Genomic DNA, 12,259 nt, shown 5'->3' on the forward strand with positions numbered 1-12,259 from the left:
AATCTCATCATTTCATATTAATCTTTTGTTTTTAATCTGTCATTTATCAAACCTACTCAATGTACAAAAAAATGTATAGATTGTAGATTAGAAAAAAAAAGAAGGTACAATGATGTTTTTAAATTTAAATTGTTGTGTCTGTTATATCCGTTTGGGGCAGTGGTACTTAGATATTTTTTAATAGTATCTTGTTTGATTGGATATTGAATCTAGTTGGTGCTGGAGAGGTTAAAATTTCATAATAGTTTTCAAAAACACTGGGAAAAACAAAATAAAAATTAAGGAAGAACGGGAATGGTTCAACAAAATCGATTTTTGTTATTGGAGAACTCTGAAACAAATGACCATAGAAACATAACATTTTCACTGGTTGTTTATATTAATATTTTCTATACACGATAACATTAAAAAAAAATTTTGATTTATTTTTAACTGTTTACAGACATTTTCAGTTTCGAATTTTTTTAGTTTTTTTTTCTATAAATATCAATACAATTTTTTTTGTTTTGCTTGAAAAGCTTGAACATTTTAGTTTTCATAATACAAAAAACAAAAACTCATAAGTCATAGTTCATAATAAATTATTTGGAATAATGCACAATTTCCTTTTAAAGACACTAATTTTTGCCAACTTTTTTCTCTGTTTTTGTTTTATATTAAATATAATGATATTGTATTAATGTAGAATAACTCACATACAGAATATTTTCTTTAACATTTTTATCTGGTGCAACCATTAATTCGATGAAGTAAGCCACTCCCTGCAACTTGTACATACTGTCCATCCACGTGAACTTTGATTCATTCCATCTCTCGGCTTCCAGCACCGGCCATCCTCCAATGCTTTTCAGCATTTCCTTGATCGGGCCCAAGCCTAACTTTTCTGTTAACATAAGGTATATAGCAAACTATTTGATACGAGTATATCGGTGTTTCCAAATCACGTTCTAAAATCATGATCTAGCTCGAATTGTGTATGTGGTATTTTTGAGACAGAACTGATTTGCGTGAAATACGAATAACATTATATTTAATATTCAGTAAAAACGATCATCGGATATGTGAATACTAAAAAATTACAAGTTAGAAGAAAATACATGTAAATAGGTAATATATCTTATTACATAAAAAGGCAGTACAGAGTTTGTAAAAATCAAAACAAAATAAATGTGGGGCTTACAGATCTACTGTACAGTAGGTTTCTAGATGGGATGACCGTATAGAAGTATTAAATTTGAATTCAATGATATAAAATTATTGTAGACATACGAAAAAAAGATTCTGAACAAAGACAAATCGTCAGCCTATATTAGATACTAATTATATATTTATATAATATATAAAATATAATATATAATATATAATATTATTATGATATTATTGCTGTTAAAGTAATTTTAATTAGTAATCCAGTAAGTTGAATTAATTGTTGACAAAATTATACATACTTATAAAATTATAATCATGTCCAATCGTCTATCACTAATCCAATCACAATCATAATCCAAATTATAGTTTATTATTGAATTTTCGAGTTAAATATAAAATTCTATAAGATATAACAATATATGCTGGTCATTTGTCTAAATTTTTATTCACGCACTTCGAATATGTCACGAAAAATACGCCCAAATATAAAATATACAGTCATATGATATGACTGTATAATTTTACTAATATGATAAATTTGTAAGATCATTATACCTTGGTCCATGCACGATTTAAACAGTAATTTCATCATCTTGAACGGTCTCAGTTCATCAGGTTGAATGGGTTTGGTAACAATTATTCGCTTCTGGTGTATAATCGCATCATCAATCTCAAAGAATGAGTTTCGTGCATTTTCGCCATCATTGAGAATTGTGTTTTTTATAAAATTACCACACGCAAACTGATAGAAATCATCACATGGATCTACTGATTCATCCATGTTGTTGATTAAGGAAGCCGCTAGAATATTGATCGGTTTTAATATCGTATAAAGACATAAATATTTATCAATCGTACAATATAAACGTTTTATTAAATTTATTATAAATCAGTTATTAATCTAATCGTATATCAAATGAATGACTCTTACCAGCTTTCACGCAATCAGTTGACAGGCAAATAAGGTTATCTTTTTCGTCTTCACTATTCTGGAGCGACCTCCACGAATTGGCAACCAAACCATTTTTTTCAGGTGATATCGACGGAAGACTCTCTATGAAAGTAACACAATTTGTTGTAAATTATAATTGTATAATCTAGTAATTATGTGAAACGTGAATAATTATATTATATAGTTATACATTTATGGTGGATAGTCGACTTAACGCGTTGTAAAGCATTTGAAAGAACTTATCATATAGTTTTAAAATATTATAAAATAATAACTAAATAAAGTCACAGAGATTAAAACTAGGTACCTACTATTTACCATTAAATACATTTTTTTTTTTCGTAAAATTTAGTAAAAACTTATAAACACAACAACACTATATTTCATATGACCAATGAAAACATTCCTGTATTATATGATATATTAAAGAGTGTTGTTGGATGGTGTGGTGATCGATACTGCGACTCCGTTCGATGTACAAAGATAATATGCTTCCAGAAGGATTTTATAAGTATATAGGCAATAAACTTAAATGTGATATAATATAGGTACATTGGTATCCGTCATAACCACGAATCCATAAAAACGAATGTCAAAATAGCTAAAAGCCATAATAGCCAATGTTCAAAACAGCTAAAGTATACTATTTTAAAATTATTACTGATTATTTATCTGTAGTAATAGTATTAAGTTTTAAGGATACAGATAATGACAATCAGTTTTATAGCTGGGTTATCTATTTATCTAATATTATTGTCTGGTCGGACCAGGTATAATAATAAAATAGGTGGATTAGATATGAGCACAATACTCGACAGCGACAGTGTATGTTTAACCGCACAGTATTGCAGTTGCATACTTCATATATTATATAGTTTCACAGTTAAGTCGTTTAAAAATATCGAATATTTAATTTCAAAAAAAAATAAACCACTCGTAAAATACGATGGGTTTTTGTATCGGAAGGATTGTGAAAACGGCAAAGTTTCATACTGGAGATTTTAAGATGGAAGTTGAAAAATATCGTGGTAGAATTAACATTAAAAATGATTTGGTTATTAAAGATTCTTCATTCAAACATAATATGTACTGCATGTCCCCAATCCAATTTTTTTTTTTAATTCTTTTATATTTAATTTGATGTATGACTTTTTTTGACGTATTATATTAATAATTTTAAAATAATATACACGACGTATTCCGCTACGTTTCAAATACCGCGTATTCCGCAGGGTTTTCCGTCGAATTGAAAACGTATTGGTTTATATCGGAGCAGCTATACACGACGGGCGTATTACGACGTGGAATACGTGGCGTTTGAAACGCTGCGGAATACGCCGTGTATAGCCTCGGCCTCACTCGTGGCTCGTCGGCTCAATCTGCTTCAACTCGGCGATCTCCTCTCTCCGAGCCCATACGCTCACCACTATACTTGCTCTGCGCCCCTCCACTTTTGTCTTTGTACCTACCTAAGCCACGCGTGGCATGTGCTACTTTAATACTTGTGTATAACATAGACCTTTAGGTCTACGTCTATGGTGTATTGTATATAAGTATCGGCGTACCCACGCGCTGCCTTATATGCGTACTAGCTCAAAGTGTAACTCGGGGCCAGTTGGACTCGCTGAGAGTGGGTACCGATTTTGGAGACAATGTCGTTGGAATTATAAAAGTGGCGTCAGTAAAGTTGTAAGATGAAAGTTTAGGATTTGTGATAAGGATTAGTGATATGGATTGGAAATAAGGCTTGACATTTTGGCGGGAATGTTTAAAAGTTAGAGCGTCTAGCAATCCGTCACAAACGTTGTAAATGGATAGGCTGGATACTATCCCCTGTTGTTAAAAAGTGTAGAGTCGATAGGACGTGTACTCGATTGTCTAGCTATCAGTCATCAAATCATATAAGTCGGCAATCCGACTGAGTCGAATCGCGGACATAATGAGAAACGTATATAACCTGCTGCCACGGGTTAATTAATAAAAAGAAAATTAAAAATAAATTAAAATAATTATATCCAAACGTAACTACAATAATAGACAACATTATATGGCGTGTTATTGTTATCGACGTTCGAAGACATTGTCATTTCGGGGAAAAAGTAAATACATACACAAAATATAAACAAATAATAAAAACCAATTATATCATTAGATTCTTGAGACAGTACCTGGTCGCCTATAACATATTATAAAACATTATCTCATCGCAAATTAAAATTATGAAACGTCAAAGTGAACACTATGTGGACGAGTAGTTGACACCGGCATGGTTTAAATATACAGGTTATTGCATAATGACTCGGATTGTTATCAAAAACATCCTGAAAAAAGCTAACGATTTCAAAATTCCCATGAATGTATACTTGATTATTATTGGCACCATTTACGCTTCTATTTTTGTTTTTATCATAAAATATTTTATCTAGAAGGGTTATAAATGCAATAACTTTGTATATTTTAACCATGGACCAGGGCAATGTTATAGATGTCGGCCATGGCGTTTCAATTTTCAACATTATTACTATAAGAAAATTTTTGATGTTTCACATCTGCAAGGTGTTCCGCGAAGGCTTATTTTCTTTTTTTATATAAAATTATTTAAAAATAATATACTTTAGCTGTTTTGAACATTCGCTATTGTGGCTTTTAGCTATTTTATACTTGGCTATTTTGGCGTCGCTATTTTGACATGCTCTTTTTTGGATATATAGTATACATATTATACCTACCCTTTACCAGTTATCACGATTTTAATCGATATGTAGGTATTATCATATTTTATTCTTTTGTAGTATATTATATACCAACTATTACGTATCTACCCTATACCTATTTTATCGTTGTTACCGATTGCGCTTGATACTATGTCATTATAAGATTTATTCTTACTCGCACTGCAGCTCTGGTTCAAGTACATCATTGTCAGTGTTAGGGCGAAGAACAAGGATACCATTCTACCGGCGACGATGGACAGACTCCGTTCCAAGTTTATCGGGATTCTGAAATGAAGCAAACACTAATATTGTTATTCTGAGGTAATAAAATATTAAAACGTATTCGGGTTTGACTGTGTGTGTGAAGTTCATGACAATTATGTAAACAACAGTGTACTGTAACCATAGGCACAATTAGGGGGGGCTTTAGTGGCTAAGCCCTCCCAAAAATGTCCATAGCCCCCAAACATTTCCTACATTTTGTTTTAAGCTTATTCAATATTATCAAAGTAAAGCTTTAGCCCCTCTAAATCCCAAACTCTATTTGTGCCTATAACTGTAACGATATTATGTAACGCTGGCTAAATATATAGGCTAGAGATGTCCAAATTGTTGCCAATATTTCATAAAAATATACCATAATATGTATACTAAATATATTCGGTAGCTCGCTAATCACTAATAAAAATCATTGCCAATTAATAATAATATGTTTTAATTTTAAAATCTAAATTCTGTCAGCGACGATTGAAAAAAAATGTTATCTATAATAATATTATATGCAGTGAAACCTGTATAGGTACAACGAACAGTCGAAGGACCTTTAAAAATGTCCGTTATATACAGGTGTACAATGTAGACTGGCTTTAGTATAATTTTAATCAAACTCACATACGTAACTAATATCTGTTTAAGGGGGCTGTAGTATATAAAAAAAAGTGGCTTTTAGACTAGAAAGCCAGACAAAACTGAAAGAATTTGGTTATACAGATTTTAATTTAAAAAATGGATTAAGATTAAGTAACAAATTTACTAGGTTTGAATAAAGCTGATTTTTTATGTCCAGTGCCAAGATGTTGGCCGTGCGTATCACTGCCGGTTGTACTCGTACAGTTGTACGACCATTCACTAATCACTCACTATTTTAACGCGGAGGAAGCAAAAACCATAGACATATAAATTATATTTAAACACAAAATATAATAAAATATTAGGTCTATATTATTATATTAAATTACATATATAATTAACCCTTTCGCTGCAGCTGACCACTAAAATCTAAAGTACCTGCTATGTGCTGACTATATTCGTGATAAGAAATATTACCATTTTGGGAATCATTGCCAAACACCTAAATGTTCATAACAAATGAAGTTTTTTTGTGATAGGCTTTTGATTTTTCTTCCATTGGATAGACATTTCAAAAATCAATAGTCCCGAGTCCGTTATAACATTTATTCTTCTATGACTCGTCAAATAATTTAAATTGATAAAAACGTGTATACACGTCCAATGTTCATAGCACACAGGAGGTGCTCTGCTCCGACGTGTATACATGTCCACAGCAGTCAAAGGGTTTATATGCCTATGGCAAAACCGAAACGATATCGCCGTCGTCGATAGATACGAATCGACTGTCAAACAAAATAATAGGTACATAATATTATTCATATTTCTCAAAAATTATCGTTACACACATTTTACATTACCTTAATTAAACCTGTCGGTTGTAAGTGCAGAGCGAGTTGTCAAAATTCCTCATCTTCGTTTTTCGTTCAGTCATTGTAAATTAAACAGGAAAAAAACCAGTGAATAAAAAAAAAAATTTTAAAAAAACATCGCATATAATATAATACAATTCAAGTTGTAACGAGATAGTCTCGACGGTGTTGGAGCGTAACTGAGTGTCATTAGGAGACAAAACAAAAAATAATTTTAAAAGATCGTTGTTGACGTGAAAACGGCTGTTCATCTGTCGAAAATATAACACGAACGGTTAAATTAAGAAGATGCATCGACGATGTGTGTCGCTTCACCGACGGTTCGGTACGACGGCACGCTCCGAGATTGCACGTAAATACTAAATCGGAGGGAAGCCGATCACAACTGCAGGACATGGGGTGGTGATCTGAAGGAATGTCGTCCTGGCGGAAACCGCAGTCCATCGCCACCGTTTCCCCACCCAAACCTACACACGCGCAACCTAACCTACACGGGCGCTATCTCTCGCACCACTACGAATGACGCAGTACATATCAGTATTCTCGGGTGTTGACCAGTTGCCCTCCATGGTTGTTATCGGGATTTTAAAAATATACCAGTTGCCCTCAACCAAATGTACCAGTTGCCCCAACCGATTGTACCAGTTGTCCTTACATGTTAATATATACTATATACACGATTACAACATATAGCCCGTAAAATATAGGAGAGGTAAATATACAAATAATAAATAAAATTATTTAAAATAGTATAAAATGATAGAAAAAATTCTTAATAAATAATATACCTAATTATAATGAAAAGCGGCATATTCGATGTGATCATTTACCAGAAAAAAAAAAAAAAATAGTAAAACAATTATATATAGGTAATATTATACTGTGCTATGTTTTGTTATAATAAATAATAATTACTATTTATAATTAATTTTGTTGACAGCGTAAGGATTATCCTTAAATCTGTCCAAATGTAAAATCTTTACATTCACTAGAAGTCAATCTCCAATAATAACCTTCTACTATCACCCTGGTGTTGACACCATCCGCGTATTTATAACTGTGTTACCGACCTTGGCTTCAAATTTAGTGCTGATATTGACCCTAAACTTCATATCGAATATGTTTGCTGTAAGACCTAAAAACGCTAGGGTTCACTTAACAATACAAACTTAGCATGTCCGCAAAAACCTTATATTTTGCTTTAGTCCATCCTATTCTATAGTATGGCTGTGTTGTGTGGTATCCCCACACAACCCGTGATTCTAGGCAGCTAGAAAGAGTTCAGAATACATTTTTACGTTTCGCCAGCTTCCTATTCAAAATACCATTTCCACCTCATGATTATAGCATTATGACAAGTAAATTAAATCTTTATTCCTTCGCTGAGCGTAGACACTCTACAGGCATAAGGTTTACAAAAGGGATCATTGATGGCACTATTGAGTGCTCTGAACTCTTGTCGTTATTTTCTTTCAAGGTACCTCAACGTTTCACTAGATCCATTGGACCATTCTATGTCCCACATGACTCCACCAATTATTTCGAAAATGAACCTTTACGCCGTTTAATGAGGAACGCCAATATGCTGATCCCTCTTTTTTATTTTAAGTTTTCACATGTATTTCATTTAATTTAATTGTTCTTAGTTTTAAATGTATGTAATTATCAACTATATTAATGTTAATTGTTCATTGTTATCTGTACACGTGTTTGTAAAAATGGGCCCATTCCGTATAATATAATATAATAATAAATAAATAAATAAATAATTATTATTTGTAGATTTACCTATTCTTTTTTACGGGCTATATGTATATTTTAATCATATATATATTTACATTTTGCTCTAGATAGTTAGGGGGGAATTGGTATAAAAAAAAGTACTTTTAGGGGCAACTGATACATGCCCATATTCTTGTATCTGGTAAGCACAAGTTGCCGCCGATACGGCAGCTGCTGGTTGAGATGAATAATAATAATAACTGAGAATCTAGTATCGAGAAATACCTACAGTATAAATTGTTCAGCTGTACCTACCTATAAATTATAATTGTATAATATGTATTATTGACTGTTGTTATCGTCGTTTCACATTTTTCTCGGTCACAATCACAGATATAAAATACTAGATAGCTAACTTGTCTACATTAGGATAATCGATGTTGAAGTCAGCCACCATATGCGTGTGGGTCAATGTTTACATAATTATCATATCAATACTGTATGATAACATGATATTATTCGCACAGAATAAAATTTTTTTATAAAATATTAAAAAAATATAAAAAATATATATTTCTATTGCAATGATTTTTAATGACAACACATAATATTATCCTTATTCAATATTCCATCGTCAGATATAAAAGTATTTTGACCATCAGATTGTTATCATGTCTTATTGATAAGATAATTATGTAAACATTGACCTACACGCATATGGCGGATAACTTCAATGTTCGATGTCTTGTTAGCTATCTAGTATTTTATATCTGTGGTCACAATCGAATATTGATCTGTTTGACCGACGCGGCCCATAATCGCGCTCGATAGTTTCCACTTTCTTTACACGTGGTAACCACGCGTTCACATAGCGTATAACCATTAACATAGTAATTCGTAAACCTTAGGGGGTAAGTCATCACTATCGATATTTTCTGTGAGTAGTCAAAAATCATTGCTAATAATATATTCAAACTGAATATAGGTTTAAATGAATAAGAACAGCTAAGTGGATAACGTTCTGCTGTACAGAAGGTTACAAGTGGGTCACTGTAATGGATGGTGCTTAATTTTAATTCAATGACATAATATGTATCATTGTATACGAAATCGATCCCGAGCGGAGACGGTTTGCCAGTTGGTTTATATTGTTATTATTAATATGGTAGTCGGTAAGTTGAATTAACATTATTTGCATAATATGCATTATATTATAATCATATTTTATATAATAATACACTTTAATATTTAACATCTACTACTTCATTATTACATTTTAATAATATGATCAAGCTTAATTTATCATTCCTTTATTTTACTTAAATTAAAATTTCACGGAGCCACAGTTGTAAAATTAATTTTATCACACCGATTGGGATGGTGGTGGTGTATATATCGTTTAGAACCGCGATGAATCCACATCTTGCATATATTCTGGTAGTTTAAGAACTGCATGACACCTATAATAGCCTACCTATGTGTTTTAGTGTTTAAGAAGTGTTTAGGCAAGAAAAAGCGGATGTTCTAAATAATACGATAAACGTACAATAACGTATGTTGGAAATATAGTATACATATTTGGGTGAGCCACAATTAATGGTGATAAGGAAAATATATTTCAATAATTATTTACCTTATCACCATGTTTTACATTTTAACATTTTAATATTTTAATTTTCATAAATAAATCCCTTTGGTCTTTATTATTTAAACGACCTAAAATAATTGTATATATATTTTTACGTAAGAACAAACTATATTTTAATAATATAAGTATTATTATAGTAGGTATAATAATATAATAATATACCTAATATTAGTGTTATTAAACGCTTATTTATATTATTAAACGTTTCCCATCGGTTAAGATCGGGTACAAATGGGAGGGGGTTCGGAATAAATCCCCCCCCCCAAGGACAAAAAAATTCAATTTTGAAATAGTAAGAATGGAAAATATACCTTTATACCCATAGTATAATAATATCCAATATGTCTATTTTAGATTCTGAGCGGAGCGATGAATATATTGATTTTACAATGATGTATGTTTTATATGATGTATGACAATTACTATTGGCTATTATTGAATATTTTGAAATAAAATAAAACAATCATTTAGCATCAAGGTCTTTTTTAAATATTTAATTAATTATTTTGTAGGTTACAAAAAAAAATTGAGTTATCCGTTACACACTCACACTATCTTCTTATCTTCTTAGTCGCGTTAGTTGAAAAAAATACGTACAAATTGATATGCCACATAATTTTCAACAATTCGTGTTTCCGGTAAACCCGAATGGAAATTCGGATTTCGAGTTATTTCGGGTGTTTTTTGGTTGGTAATTTTTTTCAATCGGTTTTGTATATACGGGTTTTGGGTTATGATATTTATTTGGGTTAAGTCGGGTTTCGGGTTACGTTCGGGTGCAAAGCCCTGCCATAAAATCGACTTTGGTTTTTGGTGTATAATAAATAATAAATGACTGTAGATACATGAAATTTTCACTGGTTGTTTATATTTGCATTTTCTATACATGATAAAATTATCAAGCTATTTTTATTTGTTTTGAACTGTTTAGGGACATTTTTAGTTTCCAATTGTATTAGTTTTTTTTTCAACGAATGTCAATAAAACTTTATTTGTTAAGTAAAAATACTTGAAAATTTAATACAAGGCTCCTACTATATTGTTACAATGACATTTAAAAAATATTAAAAATCCTTAGTCGCAGTTTTTTTTTTATAAGCATTTAAAATTCAAAAATTGACAAAATATGGAAAAATCACGAAAATTAGCAAATTATTTTGGGTTAAGAATTCGTAAAAAATTTTTTTTTTAAATCTAAGATTTTAAAATGCAATACAAGATTCCTTATAAGATTATCTACCTTAATCAAAAAAAAAATGTCTATAAGAAAGTCAAATTAAATGTTTATGAGCGTTTGAAATTCAATTTTTTACAAGTGCAGGTAATCGACATTTCAAAAAGACTCATAAATTGTATATTGTTTTGTAAACAGTTTGATGAAGTAATCACAAGTTTTATAATATATATTTTATTGGGCCAGGGGGGAAGTAATGCTAACGCGGTCCCCCCTCTGGTTCTCGATACCACGGAAAAAAAAAAAAAAAAAATATATATTTTATATACCCAGCCTGTACCTATTGTATACCAAGAGTACGGGTGCAATTTAAAGTAAAACAATGGCCAGTAGTGGAAGGAGTACTTAAGTAGGTAATATTTTAACACGCAGTAATTACATCACTTCTATACCTCTTGGCGAAGCCCCATACAGTGAATATGTTAAATTAATTGTTTCTTCCATTTTATGTTTCTTTCAGATTAAGTAAATTTAAATTTTAAAATAAAAATCGTTTCACTTATTTATCGTTTAAAATATCTATTAATACACATTAATTCTACTATATATTATTTTATACACAAACAAATATTTATTTTTTGGCTATTAGTCAATTATTGGTTTTACATTAATTTATATATTGAGTCAAACAAATTAAACAACAACATGTTGTATTTGTATTATAAACACGCCTGTGTTTGGCTGCATACCATTGGTATGGTGGCGCCGAACACGTACTTCGGGTAGTTCAATTGAACTACCTTGAAATTAGGGTTGATGGGTAAGTAGATGTGTGGGTGGGTAAAATAATAGAGTACAACTGAGCCTTTCTGCTTTAATTTTATTAGACACAAGTTGCATAGTAACAAAACATAGTCAATTATTTATATATAATTAGTTAAGCCCGTTTCACAGTTGAATACGGACATAGAGTAGGTACAGTGCCGCATTTAGACATTTTGCGCCCCGGTTTAAAAAAAAATTGGCGCCCCCTAAGCTCCGGTGAAAAAAATTGCTTCCCCCTAAGGGGCCTACCCACGGAAAATATGGAAGATAGATCCTCATTAACCTTTTAGATTTTGAGCACAGAAAAGAATATTTGTTTTACAATGTGTGCTTTTTTTTAAATATTTAGGTAGG

General features: G+C 31.2%; 1 protein-coding gene across 1 annotated transcript; it reads right to left on the reverse strand.

The window, feature by feature from the left end:
• Nucleotides 1-699: 699 nt before the first annotated feature.
• LOC107885727 (neprilysin-21-like) lies at nt 700-8,061 on the reverse strand (the record flags this gene model as incomplete). Its single annotated transcript, XM_029491833.1, has 5 exons — nt 8,018-8,061; nt 4,991-5,100; nt 2,081-2,203; nt 1,705-1,950; nt 700-883 (listed from the first exon to the last, which is right to left on the reverse strand). Coding segments are annotated over exons 1-5 (707 nt in total), but the record flags the coding sequence as incomplete, so codon positions are not given.
• Nucleotides 8,062-12,259: the final 4,198 nt, after the last annotated feature.

The sequence above is a fragment of the Acyrthosiphon pisum genome, unplaced genomic scaffold (assembly GCF_005508785.2).
Source record: "Acyrthosiphon pisum isolate AL4f unplaced genomic scaffold, pea_aphid_22Mar2018_4r6ur Scaffold_10119;HRSCAF=10722, whole genome shotgun sequence".
NCBI classification, from domain to species: Eukaryota; Metazoa; Arthropoda; class Insecta; order Hemiptera; family Aphididae; genus Acyrthosiphon; species Acyrthosiphon pisum.